The sequence below is a fragment of the Entelurus aequoreus genome, linkage group LG25 (genome assembly GCF_033978785.1).
Source record: "Entelurus aequoreus isolate RoL-2023_Sb linkage group LG25, RoL_Eaeq_v1.1, whole genome shotgun sequence".
Lineage (NCBI taxonomy): Eukaryota > Metazoa > Chordata > Actinopteri > Syngnathiformes > Syngnathidae > Entelurus > Entelurus aequoreus.
Window position 1 is genome coordinate 25,447,738 of NC_084755.1, and position 26,566 is coordinate 25,474,303.

The 26,566-nt window shown below is 40.1% G+C and overlaps 2 protein-coding genes across 2 annotated transcripts in view; both read left to right on the forward strand.

Moving 5' to 3' along the window:
- Positions 1 to 1,426: 1,426 nt before the first annotated feature.
- Positions 1,427 to 8,182, forward strand: rpsa (ribosomal protein SA). The gene is made up of 8 exons (XM_062036396.1): positions 1,427 to 1,587; positions 4,263 to 4,434; positions 4,511 to 4,629; positions 4,862 to 5,107; positions 7,528 to 7,656; positions 7,739 to 7,895; positions 7,964 to 7,996; positions 8,053 to 8,182. The coding sequence occupies exons 2-8, from the start codon at positions 4,302 to 4,304 to the stop codon at positions 8,145 to 8,147; spliced, it is 912 nt and encodes a 303-aa protein (XP_061892380.1). The 5' UTR covers positions 1,427 to 1,587; positions 4,263 to 4,301; the 3' UTR covers positions 8,148 to 8,182.
- A 994-nt stretch (positions 8,183 to 9,176) lies between these two features.
- ubn2b (ubinuclein 2b) overlaps positions 9,177 to 26,566 on the forward strand; it is a 60,623-nt gene continuing 43,233 nt past the window's right edge. Inside the window, exons 1-8 of the mRNA XM_062037384.1 lie at positions 9,177 to 9,751; positions 18,357 to 18,485; positions 18,554 to 18,655; positions 18,783 to 18,908; positions 18,986 to 19,089; positions 21,719 to 22,190; positions 22,249 to 22,319; positions 26,423 to 26,552. Of these exons, the coding sequence (XP_061893368.1) occupies positions 9,437 to 9,751; positions 18,357 to 18,485; positions 18,554 to 18,655; positions 18,783 to 18,908; positions 18,986 to 19,089; positions 21,719 to 22,190; positions 22,249 to 22,319; positions 26,423 to 26,552 (1,449 nt within the window). The 5' untranslated portion in view covers positions 9,177 to 9,436. The remainder of the gene's footprint in view (positions 9,752 to 18,356; positions 18,486 to 18,553; positions 18,656 to 18,782; positions 18,909 to 18,985; positions 19,090 to 21,718; positions 22,191 to 22,248; positions 22,320 to 26,422; positions 26,553 to 26,566) is intronic.

The window sequence follows — 26,566 nt, forward strand, 5'->3', positions numbered from 1 at the left end:
TTTCTTTACAGATCAAACATTTTTAGCCTGGGGTGAGAAATAAAATCAATGATGCAAAGTCTTCAGTCTTTGGTTTATTTGACTTAGCTAATATAATTGCGTGTACAAATTTTCTGTCTTTGGTTTATTTGACTTAACTAATATAATTGAGTGTACAAATCTTCTGTCTTTGGTTTATTTGACTTAACTAATATAATAGAGTGTACAAATTTTCTGTCTTTGGTTTATTTGACTTAACTAATATAATTGAGTGTACAAATGTTCTGTCTTTGGTTTATTTGACTTAACTCATATAATTGAGTGTACAAATCTTCTGTCTTTGGTTTATTTGACTTAACTAATATAATTGAGTGTACACATTTTCTGTCTTTGGTTTATTTGACTTAACTAATATAATTGAGTGTACAAAATAATATGTCTATACTCTTATGGAAATGCTATGGTTTATATATATATTTTTTAAATTGTTTTTTCATGGTAAAAAAATACATTTGACAAGTTAAAAGTAGGAATGTCTAAGTATATCAAATACATGAACCTTTTTCCATACTATGGTTTATATATATTTTTTTTTAAATTGTTTTTTCATGGTAAAAAAAAACACAATAATAGTGTAGAATCAATACTGAAAATAATAAAGATAATAAAAAAGGAATAAAACTACAAAAAAGATGGCAGATACATTTGACAAGTTAAAAGTAGGTTTATTGACGTTTGAGAATGTGCTGCCGGATCTCCGCCACCAGATGGAGCCCCCGTGGTAAATAAAAAATACATTTGACAAGTTAAAAGTAGGAATGTCTAAGTCTATCAAATACATTAACCTTTTTATATATTTTATATATATTATATATATATTTTTTAATTGTTTTTTCATGGTAAAAACAATTCATTTGACAAGTTAAAAGTAGCTTTATTGACGTTTGAGAATGTGGTAAAAAAAATACATTTGACAAGTTAAAAGTAGGAATGTCTAAGTCTATCAAATACATTAACCTTTTTATATATATATATATTTTTTTTTAATTGTTTTTTCATGGTAAAAACAATTCATTTGACAAGTTAAAAGTAGCTTTATTGACGTTTGAGAATGTGGTAAAAAAAAATACATTTGACAAGTTAAAAGTAGGAATGTCTAAGTCCATCAAATACATTAACCTTTTTATATATATATATATTTTTTAAATTGTTTTTTCATGGTAAAAACAATTCATTTGACAAGTTAAAAGTAGCTTTATTGACGTTTGAGAATGTGTGCTGCCGGATCTCCGCCACCAGATGGAGCCCGCGGGCGCCCGCGAGCTCAACGTTGAGACCCGCCCACATTGAGGGAAAATAAGCCCCTCCTCGATCTGCGGGCTGCAGCCAGGGCCACTTGATACCGGACGCTCATTCGACGTCCGGTGGAAGAGCAGCAAATTTGTAAATGTCGCCACCCTTTGGCGAAAAGACAGCACTGCAACACATCCGGTGTAACGAAACAACCAATCACCAGCTTAGACTTGTGCTATAAATACAACGTAATTTCCGCCCAGCAGCCTCTTTTTTCCACGGTGTGGTCAGACTTCCATACGGCGTTGTTTCGTGGTGAGTGTTCAAACCGTATTTCTGTCGCAATTAAACCCTAAAGTCGATAAACGAAACCGTAAAACGCCGTTATTCGCCATAGCAGCACAGATTGCTGCTCTGAATGACACATGTGGCTTTTAAATCGTCTTGAAACGCCCGAGCACCTAATGCTAACATTCCAAGCTAACTTGCTAGCTTGTGACACGCGCTCGCGCCATACTTGTACTGCCATCCTCTTACTGCACTCTTATAATCGTAGTATAACTTGGGGTTGAAGATTAAACTAAAATACGCAATTCCTAATTAGCAGGCATGTAATACATTTGGACAAATTCTGGTGTTTCCAGTCTAAGAAATTTTAACATTCACGCGCTCGCGCCGTCCTGTTGATTAACGTGATTAAGTTGAAAAACGTATTCGGGTGTTACCGTTTAGTGGTCAATTGTACTGAATAGGTACTGTACTGTGCAATCTACTAAGATTCAATCAATCAAAAAAAAACACCCTCCACTCATTGTAATGCTTAAATTCCTACATAATTTAGCATGCATGTGTTACACGCTTTCTTTTCCAAATTATGTTTTAAACAAACACGCATAAGGTTACTAACATGTTAGATCTTGCACAGTTCTACATGCCTCAAGTATTTCGAAGAACAGTTTGATCCTACTTGTTCTGAGACCTAACAATTAATCAGTTTATTTATAGCCCTAAATCATGAGTGTCTCAAAGGGCTGCACAAGCCACAACGACATCCTCTGCTCAGATCCCACATCAGGGCAAGAAAAAAAACTCAACCCAATGGGATGCAATGAGAAACCTTGGAGGGGACCGCAGATGTGGGTACCCCCTCCCTCTGGGTGACCGCTGCAATGGACGTCGAGTGGATCTAGTTAATAGTGTGAGTCCAGTCCATAGTGGGACCAGTAGGGGATCATCTTGAGTGGAGACAAGTCAGCAGCGCAGAGACGTCAACTGATGCACAGATGAGTGGTCCACCCCTACTCCCGACTTTGAACAGCTAGTGCGTCATCTGTGGTCACCTAATAACCTCTCCATGCAGGAGAGGGGCAGAGCAGAAAAGAGACTGCAGATCAACTTGTCTAAAAGGGGGGGTCTATTTAAAGGCTAGTGTATACAAATTAGTTTTAAGATGAGACTTAAATGCTTCTACCGAGGTAGCATCTCTGTTACTGGTAGAACATTCCAGAGTACTGGAGCTCGAATAGAAAACGCTCTATAGCCCGCAGACTTTTTTTGGGCTCTGGGAATCACTAAGCTGTTTATAATTAACAGTTTAATCACCACTTTGTTGCCTTTTTTTTACATTTTAAATTAATGGCATGTGACAGGTTGTTTAAAGGCGGTTGCGTAAATTGGTACTACATAGATAAACCATTATCCCAACTTGCACAAAAGAAATTGCTGATTATCACAATAGATCACCTACGATAAGAAAATGTAACTCGTGAAATATACAAAAAAATAAACTAACTGTTAAGGGACTTGCGTTTTTTGACTTCAATTCAATTTTATAGTTGCCAAAGCGATTGAGGGATGAAATTTTAAAACGATATGATCCGGAAGGATTCAATGAGTTAAATACGATTCAGTAACTTTAGCAATGAAATCAAGCAGCGACTGAGAAACACTGATATTGCAGGTGAAGTTTGTTATAGTCCTGTTATATGTATACATGAATTATGGATGCAAGCAAGTACACAAAAATGAATGGCCAATACATGCACATTATTTGAATAAAGTGCAATATACTTTTTAGGTTGAATTAAGAGGAAACCTTTTATGCTCCCATCTTCAGTATTTAAAACATACAGCAACAATTTAACAGGTGTACGTACCTGCTACTTCTGATTTTGTTTTCTAACTTGAAATAACACAATAAAAAATAAAGTGCGACCATGTCTTCAGGTTGAATGAACAGCAGGTTCACCTGCTACTTTGACTGATTTTTTACATGTAAATGATACAAATTAAGTGGAACCAAATTTTCAGTTTAAATGACCAATGGTTTGACCTGATGGTCAATTTAATAAACTGCTACAAGAGCAGAGGAAGGTCACCACAAATTTAAAAGCCATAACTATAGCCAAAACACGACCCTATAAAGATGGAACGGAAGTGAAAGAGACAAGTTTCAGCGATTCACTGACTTCCTGAGGCGGAAAATTGAAAGCGGTGTAATGAACGAAATTGGATAAGTGAAATGTGGCCACTTTTTCTAGTCATAAATTACTGAATTTTTCAATAATACTATTGACTATGTTTAGGAAGTTGGTCCGTCGCCATAACTTCCACTTCTGTCACTTAAGTTGTTTGTGGCTTGTGACCTTTCTCAGCCACTGTAGCTATCCGCCATTTTGTTTTGCCGACTGATGGCGATGACGGGCCAACAGGCTTGAACAAGGTTTAATGTTCTTATAAAGTGTTAGACTTCACAAAGTCTGCCGTTCTTAAATCCAGCGTTTTCCTCCAAGCATCGATGTATTTATTTTTAAATCAATGTTGGATCCATACCTATCAACTTGCTGCGTGCAGATTGATGTAGTTAAACTTAAAGCATAAAAATAATTGTGCACACCTAATAACTTAAAAAAAAGCGATTTTAACTTGGTTATTTTCCAAATATACATGGTCAATCTTTCATTTAATATGCTGGCTTGTCTTTTTTCCAGCTCTCCCATCTTACTCGTAACGCAGGGAAAGCGGTCACGATGTCCGGAGGTCTGGATGTCCTTCAAATGAAGGAGGAGGATGTGCTGAAGTTTCTGGCTGCAGGAACCCACCTGGGAGGCACCAACTTGGACTTCCAGGTAGAGCAATATGTCTACAAGAGAAAAAGTGATGGTAAGTCTAGATTCAGATTAGCAGCCAAATTACACTTTCTTTGAATTAATCCTGCTATTTTTCCCCTGTCCATCAGGTGTGTACATCATTAACCTGAAGAAGACCTGGGAGAAGCTGCTGTTAGCAGCAAGGGCCATAGTTGCAATTGAAAACCCTGCTGATGTGTGTGTCATCTCCTCCAGAAACACTGGACAGGTGGGTTGCACTGATTCAAATCTTTCATATGACGATGCACTCTATTAAAACTGGGCACCCATGTGGGTGTTCTGGTGTCGGAAGTGTGCAAGAGCAATTACGGACGGGTTTTCGCTAACACCAGTAGGACTTGACGTCCCATGACTGGAGTTTGATAGTAGCCTGAGCCACATTGTAAACCATTTAAAATGAAAGAAAGATCAGTAGAATCAATGCTTGTGTCCTCCTTTAGAGAGCAGTGTTGAAGTTTGCTTCAGCCACGGGTTCTACCACCTTCCATGGTCGTTTCACCCCGGGCACATTCACCAATCAAATCCAAGCTGCTTTCAGAGAGCCCCGCCTCCTGATTGTGACAGATCCCCGCGCTGACCATCAGCCACTGACCGAGGCTTCTTACGTCAACATCCCCACAATTGCCTTGTGCAACACGGACTCTCCACTTCGATACGTGGACATTGCCATCCCCTGCAACAACAAGGTGGGCACATATGGAAGTAGAATTGTCTCACATAAACTTATATATACACTGCTCAAAAAAATTAAAGGAACAGTTTTTTATCAGGGTATGGCATGAATTCAATTGCACTTTTCTGATAAGGTTTTGGTCAGGTACGTGGCAGAGGGGGTTGTTAATCAGTTTCAGCTGCATTGGTGTTGATGGAATTAACAGGTGCACTAGAGGGGCAACAACGAGATGGCACCCAAAACAGGACTGGTTTTGCAGGTGGAGGCCATTTCAACTTCCTCCCTCTTGATCTTTTTTAACTGTTTTTCCACAAGTGTTGGCTTTAGCTAGAGTAATTATCACCACTGGGAGCATGGGGTGATTTCTTAACCCTCCTGAAGTTGTGCAGATTGTCCTCCTCCTCCAGGATGGCACATCCATGCGTGCTGTTGCAAGATTTGATGTCTCCCAGTACAATCTCCAGAGCATGGAGGAGATTCCAGGAGACAGGCAGTTACTCTAGGAGAGCTGGACAGGGCCGTAGACTGTCCTCATCCCATCAGCAGGACCGATATCTGCTGCTTTGTGCAAGGAGGAACAGGTTGAGCACTGCCCGAGCCCTACAGAATGACCTCCAGCGGGCTACTGGTGTGAATGTCTCTGCCCAAACAGTCAGAAACAGAGTTCACGATGGTGGCCTCAGGGCACGACGTCCTGTAGTGTGCCCTGTGATCACTGCTCAGAACCGTGGAGCTCGATTGGCATTTGCCATAGAACACCAGAATTGGCAAGTCCGCCACTGGCGCCCTGTGCTTTTCACAGATGAGAGCAGGTTTACCCTGAGCACCTGTGATAGACGTGAAAGGGTCTGGAGAAGCCAAGGAGAGCGCTATGCTGCCTGCAACATCATTCAGCATGACCCGTTCGGTGGTGGGTCAGTGATGGTCTAGGGAGGCATTTCCATGGAGGGACCAACAGACCTCTACAGGCTAGAGAACGGCAGTCTGACTGCCATTAGGTATCGGGATGAAATCCTTGCACCCATGGTCAGACCCTACGCTGGTACAGTAGGTCCTGGGTTCCTCCTGGTCCACGACAATGCCCGGCTTCATGTGGCAAGAGTATGCAGACAGTACCTGGAGGATGAAGGAATTGACACAATAGAATGGCCCTCACGATCACCTGATCTAAACCCGATAGAACACCTCTGGGACATTATGTTTCGCTCCATCAGACGCCGCCAGGTTGCTCCTCAGACTTTACAGGAGCTCACTGATGCCCTTAGACAGATCTGGGAGGACATCCCACAAGACACCATCCAAGGTCTCATTAGGAGCATGCCGCGACGTCAAGCATGCATACAAGCACCTGGTGGCCACACAAGATATTGAAAATAATTTTGAGTTGCAGAAATTGAATTTAGGCAAAATGGACAAGCCTGCCACATAATTTTTTCACTTTGATTTTTGGGGTGTCTATATACTGAGCCCTCTGGAGGCTGAAAACTTTTATTTCCATCAAAAGATGCGGCATCCTTTTGTTCCTGAGACATTAAACTGTCCATATCAGTATAGATATCCAACTTTTTTTTTTTCACCATTGAAATCGGATGTGTTTTTAAAGTGTTCCTTTAATTTTTTTGAGCAGTGTATATCAATATGATATTAATAAATATACAAATGTGATATACATATAAATAATTTGTATAAACATGTACTTGTAAATTTTTAAGATTTAAAAATATATACAAATAAAATGTATAAATATAAAAATGTGACAAATCAATAATTTGTATAAATAAAAGACTGTGCTAGCTGCTTATTTTATTGCATCAATGTCGTTTAATGACCTTGTCCCGATGTAGATACTGATTTCTTATCAGTGCAATGTGTGTCAAATCATGACTAAAGTCATGACGTAATATGACCCTCCCTAGTGTGCCTCTGATTGGCTCGCCAGTGTCTGACCATGTCTGTGACCAGACCGCTCTGGCTGCAGTGCCCTCTGCTGGTTGTTCAGGGGAGTGTGTAGGTCATTTATTTGCGTCTGGGTTGTGGTAGGAATGTCTCATCGACACAAAAGCAAAAAAGGGATCCACATATGCAAATTCAATACTAATACAAAATCAAGCATTTATATTCAAATCTCAAATATATTTACAAATACACTTATTTTTACAAATTCTTGATTTGTTTGTATGTCGCATTTTTATATTTAGAAATGTTATTAATATATTTCAAGTCTCAAAAATATATTTATACAATTTGTATATTAATATATGCATGTGTACATATATATATATCTATATGTAGATGTGTGTGTATATATATATGTGTATATGTATATATATATATATATAAAAATAAATGTGTTGATTGTGAGACAATTTTACTTCCATAGGCACACGCCACATCATAATGGCATGTATAATCTCCTCCAATAACCCTGTGTAGGGTCATCACTCTGTGGGTTTGATGTGGTGGATGTTGGCCCGTGAAGTTCTTCGCATGAGAGGCACCATTTCCAGAGAACACCCCTGGGAAGTCATGCCTGATCTGTACTTCTACAGAGACCCTGAAGAGGTAAAACCATACCCATGTTCAGCACCTTTTTTTTTTTTTTTAAAGATGGCTGAACCCCAAAACACTTGTTTTGAAAATGTAGATTGAGAAGGAGGAACAGGCTGCAGCTGAAAAGGCTGTTGGAAAGGAGTTCCAGGGTGAATGGACGGCCCCTGCAGCAGAGTTTGCCCAGCCTGAGGTTGCTGATTGGTCTGAGGGTGTTGCTGTGCCATCTGTGCCCATTCAGCAGTTCCCTGCAGGTAACTATCACCAACTTGCACTTTTCAGTAGCGCCAATCCAGTGTTGATTCATCTGTTTTTTCCTCAGGCACTCCAGCTGTAAAGCCAGAAGGCTTCACAGGTAAGATGTTTAATCACATTCAATTTGATATTGTTTGCTAATAGTTTCCCTTCCAGAGGACTGGAGCAATCAGCCTGCCACCGAGGACTGGTCCACTGCTCCCACTGCCCAGGCCTCCGACTGGGGCGGTGCCACTTCCGACTGGTCTTAAATGCTTACTGGCACAAAATAAAAGTTTCAAACACACTTTTGGAATAATCTTTTCTGATATTTTGCACCTGTCTAAATCAAACTGAACTCTAGGATTAGATGATCAGAAGTAGATTTAACATTTGTCAATTCTACAGTGATGTCAAAATGATCAACATTTTGCACTGACTCAATATCGCTATACCATGAAGTTGGTCTAACTTTCTGATAGACGCTGGACTAGAAATATGCCACATGTTAGTAACATGCATTTCACCACCTTGGATATTTTTGACCAATTGTATGTACTAGTAAGCAATTATACAATAGATTAATACTCCTGTGTAAGTACAAGGTACACATTTAGTATATTAAGACTATTGTAATTAAATGTACAATATTTACAGCTTGATATCTAAATGGTTTACTAGACAATGAAAAGTTCTAATAAAGTGGTGCAATGAACATACTATAAGATGGCTGTAGGTCTGTGGTCTTAAGTTATAGTGTGGCCCACAGCATAGTCAAAACTGATTAAATTAACTATGCGTTTAACCTATAATCGAAACTTCTTTGTTTTTAACGATTGTTTCCCCCCCAAAAATAAAATATCAAAGTGGCCCCTGTTTGAGTATGTGGCCTAGGAGGAACATTTTGGGCACCCCTGTTATGAGTAGATGTTATATTATAGTGCAATACATATACTAATTTTCATACTTTGAAAGAACTGTGCTATCTTATCTACACTGGAGTAATTTGACCAAAAAAAGCTATATAGTCAAACGCTAACTTGTATGTAGGCAGTTGTTTGCAAAAAGAGGCGGTGACGTAAATGCAGGCTGTCTACGATAGTGATTGTTTTAGAGCAGTGTCAATTATTCGAGCCTTTGTTGAGTCCTGCATCCCGCCTGGGCACAACAATCATCTCCACATTCGCGCTCGACAGCCAAGTAGGCGTGTCATACAGAGCTTCCGCCGCTGCCATTGGACGAATAGTGTTTCTTTCCTCCCCGACTTCCGCTTTCTTTCCATACGCACGCCCAACCACGGAATGATGATAATAATGATCAAGATGGCTACTACAGAAGCCTTTCTGTAGCTGAGTACCAATTTCATGAAATCACTCCAAACTGGTTTCTAACTATTAAAGTCCCTCGTAGGCGACGAGGACTGCGCCCGACATAATATTATATGGATTAATGACGGGTTAAGAGGAAATAGTAGTCATTGTGTCGCCTGTAGCGGCTATTGAGGAAGCTAGCTAGCTAGCTGTAAACTCCAGCTTTAGCTTTCTTGGCCGCATTGGAGCAAATGGCAGAACCGAGGAAAGTTCCCTTCGTCACCATATCGTCGTTCAACACGTCCGCTCCAACCACCCCGGAGCTGAGCAAGAAACGCCGCCGCGAAGATGAGGCTGTGACTTTGCGGAGAGACGGTGGAAGTGTGGCCGGGTCAGGAGGTGATGGAGGACCGTTCGGCAACACCAAGGCAGATGTCGCCGAGCCCGGCGGGGAAAGCAAGCCCACCGTCCGCCTCGACCTCTCTCTCTCCGAGCCGAGTGAGCGTGGTTCCGCCGAGTTCAACTACACCGAGCTGGTGGTCACGACTCCTCCACGTCCTTCTCAGGTGAGGAAGTCTCCACGATGTGAGCAGGAGGGGCCTCGCCCGGCTGGGGAGGCCAAATTTTGGGCATGTGCTTGTTGTGAAATGGGGAGCTGCTCCATACATGTGTGCTAGGTTTACACAGCACATCTCTTATGACAGTATAATTGTTGTTGTTGTAAGTTTATTTCGAATATGCATGCAGTTATAATATTATACAAACATATTTTTCCAATTTCTCATAACTTATCCGAAAAGGAGTAGGAAGAAGCAGATATTTTTAAATTCTAGGGCTGGGCGATTTGACTGAAAATTACCAAGGTATACGTTTTTTGTTTTTTTGGTCGATGTCGATCATATTGACATTTTTATGACTTATGAAAAATAACGGACCAGGAGAAAATGTATTAAAATGGTAAAATTTTTATTTAAAATGTAGCCTTCCTCTGATTATGACCCTCTCAGCTATCAAGGAAGAAACAATTAATAACACTTGATCAATGTAAACACGATTCTACTATAACCTCTTTAAATTAAAGTGCAAAATGTGGGAGTATGTAAGAAATGCTTAATAAAATGTAACAAAATAATGCAAAGTGTGAAAATGTAAACAGAACCCTGAGAAGAACACTTTTTTGCTGGTTTACTGCCAGGAAGTTCTGAGGTCTGTGTAACATTTAATTTGGTCTGTTAGTATAAAAATGAATTTGTGTCATGCAGTAATTATTATTTAAATATTATTGGGTCAAATTATTATTTTGGAGTAGCACATTTGTCATATTTTGTTAGTTGTTTTATGTATTAAAACAACAAATATATAGTTCCTCACTGTTTCCGTAAACAGACAAGGGTTGAAAAGAAAAGATGAGCATGGCGAAGGACTCCGGACCGTTTGGAAAAAAATCTAAAAAACTACCTTACTGTCGAGGTGACTTTTCCTGGCTCTCTGCAGCACACATTTTTACTTTCAATTCTCACTCCATGTAAATGGTAAATGAGTTATACTTTTATAGTGCTTTTCTACCTTCAAGGTACTCAAAGCGCTTTGACACTATTTCCACATTAACCCATACATTCACACACTGATGGCGGGAGCTGCCATGCAAGGCCCTAACCACGACCCATCAGGAGCAATGGTGAAGTGTGACGGGCGTGACGAGGTTGGTAGAAGGTGGGAGATTGAACCAGGAACCCTCAGGTTGCTGGCACAGCCACTCTCCCAACAGCGAGACAACAAGATGGTGCAACCAAAATTGATAGTCGATACTGTTACACCATTGGCTGTTTAGCAGCCTTCAGAGAGCCCCGCCTCCTGTTTAGCGATTTGGCTGTTGAACAAATCCCTCCCATTGCTCACTGATCACTTCCTGTTTTGCTAGTCGGTGCAACGTTGTCACTCCTGTTTTGTCGGTCGCGTCTTTTGTGGCTTGGAGTTAAGTTGTGGCTTATTTCATTGTGTTGTGGCTTTTGCAATCGTGCTGTAGCTGAAAGTTTTTGAGTTGTAATTAATGATAGTCTTGTGGCTTTTGCGTGTGTTATGACCTTTCTCAACCACCGTAGATGACGTCGTTTAACATGCTTATTATTAAAAGTTCTAAACTTCACATAACGTTTGTTGTTCTCAAATGCAATGTTTTCTCTATTCTAGTATCGATAAAATTGATCGATTCTCTTTTAAAACGATCTTGGATCAATGCCTATCTGCCGTAAGGTACACTTAATGAGCACAGATCGATATTCCTGAAATTTAGGAATATAAATCAATCTATCGATATATCGATCAATCATTACGCCCCTATGTGCCATAGAATCTCACTTGTCCGCAGAACAAAGTGAACATTATAAAAAAAATGTCTAAGCACCATACGCAATTCAAAATGACACCCATCTAAATCCATTACAAAGCATTATGGGTAATAGGCAAAACACTCTCCACACATGTCTCTTTATTTGGAGCATTTTATGTGTTTGATATTTCTGATTTATTACAAAACATTAAAGGCCTACTGAAATGAAATGTTCTTATTTAAACGGGGATAGCAGGTCCATTCTATGTGTCATACTTGATATTTTCGCGATATTGCCATATTTTTGCTGAAAGGATTTAGTAGAGAACATCGACGATAAAGTTCGCAACTTTTGGTCGCTGATAAAAAAGCCTTGTCTGTACCGGAAGTAGCGTGACGTCAGGTTGTGGAGCGCCTCACATCTGCACATTGTTTACAATCATGGCCAGCAGCAGCGATTGCGTTTCGGACTGAGAAAGCGTCGATTACCCCATTAATTTGAGCGAGGATGAAAGATTTGTGGATGAGGAAAGTGAGAGTGAAGGATTAGGGGGCAGTGGAAGCGATTCAGATAGGGAAGATGCTGTGAGAGGCGGGTGGGACCTGATATTCAGCTGGGAATGACTAAAACAGTAAATAAACACAAGACATATATATATACTCTATTAGCCACAACACAACCAGGCTTATATTTAATATGCCACAAATTAATCCGCATAACAAACACCTCCCTCCTCCTGTCCATATAACCCACCAATACAAATCAAACACCCGCACAACACACTCAATCCCACAGCCCAAAGTACCGTTCACCTCCGTAAAGTTCATACAGCACATATATTTCCCCAAAGTTACGTACGTGACATGCACATAGCGGCACGCACGTACGGGCAAACGATCAAATGTTTGGAAGCCAAACTGTAGTCACGGTAGCGCGTCTGCTATCCAACTCAAAGTCCTCCTGGTTGTGTTGCTGTAGCCAGCCGCTAATACACCGATCCCACCTACAGCTTTCTTCTTTGCTGTCTTCATTGTTCATTAAACAAATTGCAAAAGATTCACCAACACAGATGTCCAGAATACTGTGGAATTTTGCGATGAAAACAGACGACTTAATAGCTGGCCACAATGGTGTCCCAATATGTCCGCACAATCCGTGATGTCACGCGCAAACGTCATCATACCGAGACGTTTTCAGCAGAATATTTTGCGGGAAATTTAAAATTGCACTTTACTAATCTAACCCGGCCGTATTGGCATGTGTTGCAATGTTAAGATTTCATCATTGATATATAAACTATCAGACTGCGTGGTCGGTAGTAGTGGGTTTCAGTAGGCCTTTAAAGAGGTATTCAGGAAAGTAAACAAGGTTGGAATCAAACTTTCACATAATCTAAATGTTTGATATTTTGTATTGTAGCGTTGTCATAGTCTAATGTGTGGACGGGGGTTGTTACTAACAGTTAAATGTCATGTTTTGTTGTTAGCAATAGCTTGCTTTAATCAATGCCTTAGCAAAATTAGGTGTCTCTGATCATATCCTGATTAAATCTTTTTTATATGTACAAATGACCGTAGTTACGTTATGATCCTCACTCTGCTGCTTAGCATGTTAATGCATTTTTGTGTCTGACATGATGTCTTTTGTGTCCGTATGACCGCGTACTTCCCTCTTTAATTTGGTATTAAATTGATATTCAGACATAAATCATTGGGATCGCCGATCACGTGTGAAAACAGCAGCGTAAACTTTATCAGCACTCACAGTTCAGCACACTGATTTGGAATAAACAATAAGAAAAACAGGTTTTTAATAACATTTTAACTAAGTTACTGTAACTTTCTGTATACAGTTCTGATGGTAGTATAGTGATTTAGCCATTTAATATATTTAAATAGGATGGATTTTTCCAGAACCATCAACTTACAGATTTATAGATCGATAGATAATAGGGGTGTGAATCTTTGGGTACCTAACGATTCAATCCAATTCCGGACCTGGGGTGACGATTTGATTTAGAATTGATTCTCGACTCAACACGGTTGTCGATTCAAACCGATTCTCGTAATGTATTATTTGTTGTAATTATTATAGTGACACTTTTTCGAAACAGGTTCCAGTTTATAAAAGCTCCTTCTGGTTGCATGAAGATGGCCTAAAAACATATCTTAAAAAAATTGACTGTACTAAAAAAAAGTAAAAAAATTTAATAGATTTTTGAAAGTTATTAATCGATTTAGAATAGGGATGAATAAGAATCGTGATTTGGATGTTAATGGATATTTTTAGTCTTTTTAGTCACTTTTGCAACTAAAAATAGGTTGTGCGAGTATTGAAAAAAAAAGTAGCACGTGCGAATACAGATTTTAACCCTATATTTAGCATTTTGATCATAAAAAAATTCATCCAAATTTGATCAAACTCTAGTAACATTTTCGCCCATCTGTATAGACTGTTTGAAATCAACTTAAACCATAACCAAAAGGACAAGTGATTGACATGTAAGTGTCACTGATCACTCTGTGTGCACTTAGGGACGGCGTGGCGAAGTTGATAGAGTGGCCGTGCCAGTAATCGGAGGGTTGCTGGTTACTGGGGTTCAATTCCCACCTTCTACCATCCTAGTCACGTCCGTTGTGTCCTTGGGCAAGACACTTCACCCTTGCCCCTGATGGCTGCTGGTTAGCGCCTTGCATGGCAGCTCCCGCCATCAGTGTGTGAATGTGTGTGTGAATGGGTGAATGTGGAAATACTGTCAAAGCGCTTTGAGTACCGTACCTTGAAGGTAGAAAAGCGCTATAGAAGTATAACCCATTTATCATTTATCATTTATCACTGTAAACTGTGTGTTCCCCTCACTCCTGCGCCGTGCACGGAGGGGAGTGGGGCTGGAACCCCTAGCTCACACACTCAGTCTTCCAAGACGGCAGAAACAAGGTCTTAGTTGGAGAAACCGGTCAGTAGAAGACAACATTTTTTTCCCCTCCATAAAACTTGACACAAACTGCACTGCGCGCTAGTAACTTGGAGGGTCGGAAGGAATATTGACCAACTAATCCATGATTGAAGTGACGAACTTGCCATCCAAACAATACCTCGTTTGTTGACAAGATACAGCCATGGAAGCACATTCAATCCATCAAGCAGAGGCCATGCAAAACAGTGAAAGATTCAAAAAAGCTGCCGCTGCTAATCCTGCTAAGCTAACCACAACAGCTCAGGCTAAAATGCCTGTGAGACTCACACTGATCATAAATAGATAGCCTGACCCCCAGCTATGGTTGTACCGCGATACTAATGAATCATATTTGGTACTATACCGCCTCTAAAAAGTACAGGAGCGTATCTAGTCGATACTACTATGATTATATCAATATTTTTTAGCATCACAAAATCTTTTTTTGTTTTTTAAAAATCCATCCATCCATTTTCTACCGCTTAATCCCTTCGGGGTCGCGGGGGGCGCTGGAGCCTATCTCAGCTACAATCGGACGGAAGGCGGGGTACACCCTGGACAAGTCGCCACCTCATCACAGGGCCAACACAGATAGACAGACAACATTCACACTCACATTCACACACTAGGGCCAATTTAGTGTTGCCAATCAACCTATCCCCAGGTGCATGTCTTTGGAGGTGGGAGGAAGCCGGAGTACCCGGAGGGAACCCACGCAGTCACGGGGAGAACGTGCAAACTCCACACAGAAAAATCCAGAGCCCGGGATTGAACCCAGGACTGCTCAGGACCTTCGTATTGTGAGGCAGACGCACTAACCGCTATATTATATTTATAAACTCAGGAAATATGTCCCTGGACACATGAGGACTTTGAATATGACCAATGTACAAACCCTGTTTCCATATGAGTTGGGAAATTGTGTATGATGTAAATATAAACGGAATACAATGATTTGCAATTCCTTTTCAACCCATATTCAATTGAGTGCACTACAAAGACAAGATATTTGATGTTCAAACTCATAAACTTTATTTTTTTTTTGCAAATAATAATTAACTTAGAATTTCATGGCTGCAACACGTGCCAAAGTAGTTTGGAAAGGGCATGTTCACCACTGTGTTACATGGCCTTTCCTTTTAACAACACTCAGTAAACGCTTGGGAACTGAGGAGACACATTTTTTAAGCTTCTCGGGTGGAATTCTTTCCCATTCTTGCTTGATGTACAGCTTAAGTTGTTCCACAGTCCGGGGGTCTCCGTTGTGGTATTTTAGGCTTCATAATGCGCCACACATTTTCAATGGGAGACAGGTCTGGACTACAGGCAGGCCAGTCTAGTACCCGCACTCTTTTACTATGAAGCCACGTTGATGTAACACGTGGGTTGGCATTGTCTTGCTGAAATAAGCAGGGGCGTCCAGGGTAACGTTGCTTGGATGGCAACATATGTTGCTCCAAAGCCTGTTTGTACCTTTCAGCATTAATGGCGCCTTCACAGATGTGTAAGTTACCCATGTCTTGGGCACTAATACACCCCCATACCATCACAGATGCTGGCTTTTCAACTTTGCGCCTATAACAATCCGGATGGTTCTTTTCCTCTTTGGTCCGGAGGACACGACGTCCACAGTTTCCAAAAACAATTTTAAATGTGGACTCGTCAGACCACAGAACACTTCTCCACTTTGTATCAGTCCATCTTAGATGAGCTCAGGCCCAGCGAAGCCGACGGCGTTTCTGGGTGTTGTTGATAAACGGTTTTCGCCTTGCATAAGAGAGTTTTAACTTGCACTTACAGATGTAGCGACCAACTGTAGTTACTGACAGTGGGTTTCTGAAGTATTCCTGAGCCCATGTGGTGATACCCTTTATACACACTGATGTCGCTTGTTGATGCAGTACAGCCTGAGGGATCAAAGGTCACGGGCTTAGCTGCTTACGTGCAGTGATTTCTCCAGATTCTCTGAACCCTTTGATGATACTATGGACCGTAGATGGTGAAATCCCTAAATTCCTTGCAATAGCTGGTTGAGAAAGGTTTTTCTTAAACTGTTCAACAATTTGCTCACGCATTTGTTGACAAAGTGGTGACCCTCGCCCCATCCTTGTTTGTGAATGACTGAGCATTTCATGGAATCTACTTTTGTACCCAATCATGGCACCCACCTGTTCCCAATTAGCCTGTTCACCTGTGGGATGTTCCAAATAAGTGTTTGATGAGCATTCCTCAACTTTGCAAAAAAAAAAAGTTTATCAGTTTGAACATCAAATATGTTGTCGTTGTAGCATATTCAACTGAACATGGGTTGAAAATGATTAGTAATTCATTGTATACCGTTTATATTTACATCTAACACAATTTCCCAACTCATATGGAAACAGGGTTTGTATGATCCTGTAACGACTTGGTATCAGATTGATACCTACATTTGTGGTATCATCCAAAACTAATGGGGACGGCGTGGCGCGGTTGGGAGAGTGGCTGTGCCAGCAACCTGAGGGTTCTTGGTTCGATCCCCACCATCTACCAACCTCGTCACGTCTGTCGTGTACTTGAGCAAGACACTTCACCCTTGCTGCTGATGGGTCGTGGTTAGGGCCATGCATGACAGCTCCCGCCATCAGTGTGTGAATGTGTGTGTGACTGGGTGAATGTGGAAATAGTGTCAAAGCGCTTTGAGTACCTTGAAGGTAGAAAAGCGCTATACAAGTATAACCCATTTACCATTTAATGTAAAGTATCAAACAACAGAAGAATACGTGATTATTACATTTCAACAGAAGTGTAGATAGAACATGTTGAAAGAGAAAGTAAGCAGATATTAACACTAAATAAACAAGTAGATTAATAATTCATTTCCTACCACTTGTCCGTAATAATTTTGACAAAATAATAGAATGATAAATGACAATATATATTACTGCATACGTCAGCAGCTAAATTAGGAGCCTTTGTTTGTTTACTTACTACTAAAAGACAAGTTGTTTAGCATGTTCACTATTTTATTTAAGGGCAATCTTGCAATAAGAAACATATGTTTAATGTACCCTAAGATTGTTTGTTAAAATAAAGCCAATAATGCAATTTTTTGTGGTCCCCTTTATTTAGAAAAGTATTGAAAAGTACCAAAAAGTATCGAAATACATTTTGGTACTGGTACCGGTACCAAAATATAGTATCGGGACAACAGTACCCCCAATCCATTTTTTTTAACCCAATGTGGTCTCCTCGTCTAAAAGTTTTGACATCCGCTGTTACACAGGAACCAGGTGAAGTAACTACCTGAAATTATTAACACATTACCGTAAAATATCAAATAATATTATTTAGCTCATTCACGTAAGAGGCTAGACGCACAAGATTTCATCGGATTTAGCGATTAGGAGTGACAGATTGTTTGGTAAACATATAGCATGTTCTATATGTTATAGTTATTTGAATGTCTCTTACCATAATATGTTACGTTAACATACCAGGCACATTCTCAGTTGATTATTTATGCATCATATAACGTACACTTATTCAACCTGTTGTTCACTATTCTTTATTTATTTTAAATTGCCTTTCAAATGTATATTCTTGGTGTTGGGTTTTATCAAATAAATTTCCCCAAAAAATGCGACTTATCCTCCAGTACGACTTATATATGTTTTTTTCCTTCTTTATTATGCATTTTCGGCCGGTGCGACTTATTCTCCGGAGCGACTTATACTCCGAAAAATACGGTAATATGTGATTGCAGCAGGTTTGTGTGTGTTTGGGTTAGATCCTTTCTGCTTTTGGAGCCTTTGGATAGTTGCTGATGAAAATACAGCCTGCCATCCCACAACTTTGACTTTTAAACTTCATGCACTGTAACTAATGAACCACTATGTCGTGCAGGTCAAACCGCCTGCTTCAACGGTCCCAAAAGGACTCGCACCTGCCCTGGACCCCAATGACCCACTCGCTGACACGGAGCGGGAGAGACGGGAGGTGGAAGACTTGGCCAGGAAGTTTGAAAGCAAATACGTACGTCTTTTTTTTTTAGGCACAGCGCAGGCAAGGAAGGTGTTCCAAGATGTCTGCTTTATTTGCAGGGCGGTGCCCCAAAGAAGAAGAAGAGGGACAGGATGCAGGATCTCATCGACATTGGCTACGGCTACGATGAGACGGACCCTTTTATAGACAATTCGGAAGCGGTGAGGTTTTAGCTCTAACATGCAAAACAAGCACACATGCTTGGATTATAAATCTACATTGATTTTTGTCACACTCCACAAAATTGGAATAATTGCTGTAGTTTAACAAATGATCAATACTTGACAGTACGATGAGCTGGTGCCGGCCTCCCTGACCACGAAACATGGCGGTTTCTACATCAACACGGGGACTCTGCAGTTCCGGCCTGCGTCCGACTCGGAAGGAGACGACACCGAGAATAATCACATCAAGGTGCGTTCTTGATGTTCTCTCCCTCATTTCCGCTGCTGTGATCAAACAAACCACATTTTCCTCCACGCTTGTTAAAGATGAAAGACGGTGAAGAGCGCGTGATCAAAAAACGGAGGAAAAAGCCGGACGGTGCCGTTTTGGAGGAGAAAAAACCCCGGAAAATAAGAGTACCAAAGCCCGGGTGAGGATCTAACTTTTTTTATGCTATTGGTTTTAGTATTGGAGCTGAATAAACATCACTGCAAAGTATCACCACAGTAAATAACACTTAAGTAAAACTGATGTTATCTTCGTGGAGGCAGACATTATGATACAGGAACTCACTAGATTATAGAGAAGGGATTTGGATTGCATGATTACCGTATTTTATGGACTACACAGCACACTGGCATATACCGTATTTTTCGGAGTATAAGTCGTACCGTCTGAAAATGCATAATAAAGAAGGAAAAAAACATATATAAGTCGCACTGGAGTATAAGTTGTATTTTTTGGGGAAATTTATTTGATAAAACCCAACAACAAGAATAGACATTTGAAAGGCAATTTAAAATAAGTAAAGAATAAAGAACAACAGGCTGAAAGAGTGTACGTTATATGACGCATAAATAACCAACTGAGAACGTGCCTGGTATGTTAACGTAACATATTATGGTAAGAGTCATTCAAATAACTATAACATATAGAACATGCTATACGTTTACCAAACAATCTGTCACACCTAATCGCTAAATCTGATGAAATCTTATACGTCTAGTCTCTTACGTGAATGAGCTAAATAATATTATTTGATATTTTACGGTAATGTGTTAATAATTTCACACATAAGTCGCTCCTGAGTATAAGTCGCACCCCCGGCCAAAATATGAAAAAAACTGTGATTTATAGTCCGAAAAATACGGTAAGCCACACCCACTAAATTATAGGGGAATATTTTTCCTGCACCGGACTACAAGTCGCAGATATATACGTTGTGAAATGAGTTATTTACACAGAGAGATTTTGTAAATGTTTATTTACACACCTTAATTGTTTCCAATCACTGATTGTAACACGGCAGTAAAACGGCTGATCAGACAAAACAGAAGTCATCGTCATGGACCCACTAGCTGCGGAAGCTAGCTCTCCAATCAGCTAAACAGACTCAATAACTCCACGGTGATGTTTTGGTGAACTTATGAAACTGAAACAATACAAAAAGAATGCCATTATAAGTTAATAATACTAACACAGACACTCGTCAACGTGTTAGCATATTAGCTAATGCTAACAAAGCATTACGATAGCATGTACAAATATGCATTAGAAACGCTCCTACATACATTACACATGTGACAGTTTAGTAGGTATAAACAGTTTTAGTTATATTGTAAAACTTACAAACTTTGCTTGGAGTGATGAATAAAGAATCCATACGAGTAGGAACGCTATGTACAGCTAGAAGACTGAACGGCACTTCCACTTTCGGCTGACTGCACTAAATGGAAGGACACTGCAGCACCTGCATTGAGTGACTGGCCCAAAAAATGGCGCCACAGCACAAACAATACAACACTTTTTCAGTGTATGTGTTTGTTTTAACTATTTGTATTATGGCCGTCAGTGAAGAAAAATCCCTAAATTGGCTGCACCATTTTGTAAGCCGCAGGTAGTAGCGTCGTTTAGTCCGAAATTTACGGTAATCAACATCAAATCGGCATGTGGTTTTAATTAGTGCGATAAATAACCGCCAGAGGGAGATTTTTTTTTTCTGCCCCCCACCGGGATTGAGTGACAGACATGTTCGCCAATCAGAATTGTTGAGCCTGGCGTTTATTCGTCTCTCGCTTCAAAGCGGGAGAAAGAGGTCTCACTCTGTGTATCGCTTTCAGCACCTCAGCGTGTTTATTTAACAGTTGAATGAGCTCGAATGCAGTGAGCCCTCTTTTCAGTCATCCACAATCTTCGTCTCAGCTGGCGGAGAGCGAGACCACCAGCTTGACATACACAGGACGTATACGGTAACATATTGCATTTTGTGCGGTCGTATTATTTTCTCAAAACTTACTTTCTGTGGTGACATGATTCTATCCACACTTATGTAATAAGCACATCTTGTTCTGTACTTGACATTAGTTTTGAGCCATACCACACATTTAGTACTGGTCGTACCAATGCTGATGTTGATATTTCAAATTTTCAAATTGATTAAATTTTTGATTACAATTATAATCCGACAAAAAGACAGATGGCGGTGTAACAATAGCAATTAAATATTTCAATTATATTTACAATCGGCTCTGATTTAAACCCTTAAAGCCCTCCTGTGGCCATGGACTTATTTCCTGAGTTTCTAAACAAAAATAACATATTTTATGATGATGAAAAAATATGGATCTAGCCACTGTATAATTGACCATATACTGATAGTATATTTGGTAGCGCTGCTGTCGATATTTGTATATTTCCGCCCGCCTTTGTTTACATTCAAAAGCTCTGGCTTGCTGTCAGCGGTTAGCAAGTCCGCTAACAGTGTGCATGTTTGGCTTGTAAGACACTTGTAGGAAACATCATTTATTTGCCGCAGTGGAGGCGAGGATTACAGACTTAGAAGTGGCTTTGGACTGTAGGCCGTTAGCGAGATTTTTACATTGCGTTGAGGAGGCGTTTGTTTGTTGTCAAATTTGTGGGGCGCAACTAAAATGTGTCATCAGCATTTGCACTATATAACAATAGTATGAAATCATCGGTCAAATTTATATCGTGCAGCCGTATCGTGCAGTTGTGTATCAAGTTCGCTTAGCATCTAGTCATCGCCATTTTGTCTGCAGAGTGTCCTTGCATCGTCCCGAAAAGAAGAAGCGGAAGAAGCTAATGAAAGATTCCATCCACCTGGCCAACATGCTGCGCCGCTTCACCAGGGAGAAAGAGGAGATGCGAAAGAGGAACATGGTCACCGCCAGCCTGCCGCGACCCACCGCCAAAGTGCCAAGCGCCACCAGCGTGGTTGTCAACAGCCAGTCCAAGGCCGCGGCCAACGACTGCAACATGGCGGACCTCACCAGCGACCCGGCCGTGATGTCGCTGCTCGGCGCCACCAACAACGAGGTGTTGCAGGACATGATGGGGGATCTGGACTTTGCCATGCTGGACTCGCCGCAGCCCTCCAGTCCTACCGCGGGGGAGAACGGCTCCTTGGGCATGGGCCATAAAGCAGTCTTAGGCCGTAATGTGATGAGTCCTCCGCCCCTGCCCAACGCTCTCCCGGGCCCTCTCTCCAAGCGTATCGACGACCTCCGAGCGGTACGAAACTTTGTTTTTACCTCCTGTGAGGGAGTCTCATTCCTCTTTTGTGTGGCAGGCCTCCCGTCTGTTCGACACAGAGGGACGCAAGAAGTTCTTCACATTGGACATGAACAACATCCTGCTGGAGTGAGTCACTTTTTAGTCTTATCTACTTGGGCTGGACAATTATTCCAATTTGAATTGATTTTGGCTGTTCACCATCATAAAAATATTATAATTAAAAAAACAATTAATGGTCCGCGCAACGTGCATGCAAATTGTGAAAAAAAAAGACCACGTTTACTAGAAGTTTTGCTGCTTTTTATCTGACACATCGCTACTATGCCTCACCAATAATCACTAAACTCTGCATGAAAAGTAAGGCATTTCCACGTTAACGTAACCACATATGCAGTCACGGAATTAACCATTAAACGGAATCCAAAGTTAAACGGAGAATATCACAGACGTTAACATAAATATGAGTGAAATGTTGTCTTTGTTAAAAGAAGGAACATTTGTTTGGGAAAATAATAATTAATCCCCATTCAAACCTATGCACACACAATGCATCTCATTTGTTGTGTTGTTGTGAACGACATCATGGAAGTAACATCAATGTACAAACAACCGTACACACACAACACATGTCATCTGTTGTGTTGTTGTGAACTACATCATGGATGTAACATCAATGTACAAACGATCATACACACACAAGACATGTCATCTGTTGTGTTGTTGTAAACGACATCAGGGATGTAACATCAATGTACAAACAATCATACACACACACACAACACATGTCATCTGTTGTGTTGTTGTGAACTACATCATGGATGTAACATCAATGTACAAACAATCGTACACACACACAACACGTCAACTGTTGTGTTGTTGTGAACGACATCATGGATGTAACATCAATGTACAAACAATCTTACACTCACAACACATCTCATCTGCTTGTGTTGTTGTGAACGACATCATCGATGTTAGATCAATGTACAAACAATCATACACACACAACACATCTTATCTACTTGTGTTATTGTGAACGACATCATAAATGTAACATCAATGTACAAACAATCATACACACACAACACATCTCATCTGTTGTGGTGTTGTGAACGACATCATGGATGTAACATCAATATACAAACCCCGTTTCCATATGAGTTGGGAAATTGTCCATCCATCCATCCATTTTCTACCGCTTATTCCCTAATGGGAAATTGTGTTAGATGTAAATATAAACGGAATACAATGATTTGCAAATCCTTTTCAACCCATATTCAATTGAATGCACTACAAAGACAAGATATTTGATGTTCAAACTCATAAACTTTATTTTTTTTTTGCAAATAATAATTAACTTAGAATTTCATGGCTGCAACACTTGCCAAAGTAGTTGGGAAAGGGCATGTTCACCACTGTGTTACATGGCCTTTCCTTTTAACAACACTGTAAATGTTTGGGAACTGAGGAGACACATTTTTTAAGCTTCTCAGGTGGAATTCTTTCCCATTCTTGCTTGATGTACAGCTTAAGTTGTTCAACAGTCCGGGGGTCTCCGTTGTGGTATTTTAGGCTTCATAATGCGCCACACATTTTCAATGGGAGACAGGTCTGGACTACAGGCAGGCCAGTTTAGTACCCGCACTCTTTTACTATGAAGCCACGTTGATGTAACACGTGGCTTGGCATTGTCTTGCTGAAATAAACAGGGGCGTCTATGGTAACGTTGCTTGGATGGCAACATATGTTGCTCCAAAGCCTGTATGTACCTTTCAGCATTAATGGCGCCTTCACAGATGTGAAAGTTACCCATGTCTTGGGCACTTATACACCCCCATACCATCACAGATGCTGGCTTTTCAACTTTGCGCCTTTAACAATCCGCATGGTTCTTTTCCTCTTTGGTCCGGAGGACACGATGTCCACAGTTTCCAAAAACAATTTGAAATGTGGACTCGTGAGACCACAGAACACTTTTCCACTTTGTAACAGTCCATCTTAGATGAGCTCAGGCCCAGCGAAGCCGACGGCGTTTCTGGGTGTTGTTGATAAACGGTTTTCGCCTTGCATAGGAGAGTTTTAACTTATAGATGTAGCGACCAACTGTAGTTACTGACAGTGGGTTTCTGAAGTGTTCCTAAACCCATGTGGTGATATCTTTTACACACTGATGTCGCTTGTTGATGAAGTACAACCTGAGGGATCGAAGGTCACGGGCTTAGCTGCTTACGTGTAGTGATTTCTCCAGATTCTCTGAATCCTTTGATGATATTACGGACCGTAGATGGTGAAATCCCTAAATTCCTTGCAATAGCTGGTTGAGAAAGGTTTTTCTTAAACTGTTCAGCAATTTGTTCATGCATTTGTTGACAAAGTGGTGACCCTCACCCCATCCTTGTTTGTGAATGACTGAGCATTTCATGGAATCTACTTTTATACCCAATCATGGCACCCACCTTTTCCCAATTTGCCTGTTCACCTGTGGGATGTTCCAAATAAGTGTTTGATGAGCATTCCTCAACTTTATCAGTATTTATTGCCACCTTTCCCAACTTCTTTGTCACGTTTTGCTGGCATCAAATTCTAAAGTTAATGATTATTTGCAAAAAATGTTTATCAGTTTAGAACATCAAATATGTTGTCTTTGTGGCATATTCAACTGAATGTGGGTTGAAAATGATCTGCAAATCATTGTATTCCGTTTATATTTACATCTAACACAATTTCCCAACTCATATGGAAACGGGGTTTGTACAAACAATCATACACACACAACACATCTCATCTGTTGTGTTGTTGTGAACAACATCATTGATGTAACATCAATGTACAAACAATCATACACACAAAACACATCTCATCTGTTGTTGTGAATGACATCAAGGATGTAACATCAATGTACAAACATCATACACACACAACACCTCTCATCTGCTCGTGTTGTTGTGAACAACATCATGGATGTTTTGATTGATTGATTGATATATTTTTATTTCAATGTACAAACAATCCTACACAAACAACATATCTCATCTGTTGTGTAGTTGTGAAAGACATCATGGATTTAACATCAATGTACAAACAATCATACACACACAACACATCTCATCTGCTCGTGTTGTTGTGAACGACATCAAGGATGTAAGATCAATGTACAAACAATCATACACACACAACATATCTCATCTACTTGTGTTATTGTGAACGACATCATGGATGTAACATCGATATACAAACAATCATACACACACAACACATCTCATGTGTTGTGTTGTTGTGAACGACATCATGGATGTAACATCAATGTACAAACAAACATACACACACAACACATCTCATCTATGGTGTCGTTGTGAACGACATGGTGGATGTAACATCAATATACAAACAATCATACATACAAAACACATCTCATCTGTTGTGTTGTTGTGAACGACATCATTGATGTAACATCAATGTACAAATAATCATACACACACAACATATGTCATCTGTTGTGAATGACATCAAGGTTGTAACATTTATGTACAAACAATCATACACGCACAACACATATCGTGTTGTTGTGAACGACATCATGGATGTAACATCAATTGCAACTTGAGAGGATGTGTAAATTGTTTTTTAAACCTCCTTTAGTCGTCTTCTTACTCATCAAGCTCCGAACAGCAGCTCATTTCTCCCCTTCACAATAACAGCACTGTGCGCAGCATCCGATCTGAAAATAAAGGTTTCAAAAAAGTACACAACCATGATGTACTTAAAGCACCGATTGATGCATTTACAAAAGTATAATGCTTTGTCAAAACTGTCCAAAGATGTATTGTATGTATTGTAATGTGAGGATTATATTAGATTTTTACACAAAAAGCACACACTTAGGTGGTAAAATAAGTGTAAAAATGTAAAAAAAAAAATTAACGAAAAAACTGAATTTCATTGTATTATTACATTTCTACTGTTATTTTAATTTATTGTTGTTACTATTATTATTTTACTTGTTGTTTACTCATTTGTATTTGTTTTTCTTTTAAATGATATTAAAAGTTGAGATTTGGTGGTACAATAAATACCCATGTTTTCAAATGAAAGAATAATCCTATTATTAATCTCGATTTCAATAGCAATCAAAATAATTGTGATTATTATTTTTGACATCATCTACTCATTTCTATAGTATTGACTCTTGAGAAGACATGTATATTTATATGTGTGTGTGTATGTCTTAGTATTGAGTTACAGGTTCAGGAGCAGCCAGCAGATGTGCGTTCAGCTGTATACTGTCACTTAGAGGCCTTTGTTCCATGTAATAAGGAAGCACTGCTCAAGCGCCTAAAGAAGCTCAGCCTCAACATACAGGTGATTGGAACATA

Bases quoted from the DNA above. Each gene is read 5' to 3' on its own strand.
- rpsa (XM_062036396.1), top strand. From the start codon at position 4,302: ATGTCCGGAGGTCTGGATGTCCTTCAAATGAAGGAGGAGGATGTGCTG. The intron at 4,630-4,861 runs GTGGGTTGCACT...GTCCTCCTTTAG, and splicing joins CCTCCAGAAACACTGGACAG to AGAGCAGTGTTGAAGTTTGC. The intron at 7,657-7,738 runs GTAAAACCATAC...TTGAAAATGTAG, and splicing joins TCTACAGAGACCCTGAAGAG to ATTGAGAAGGAGGAACAGGC.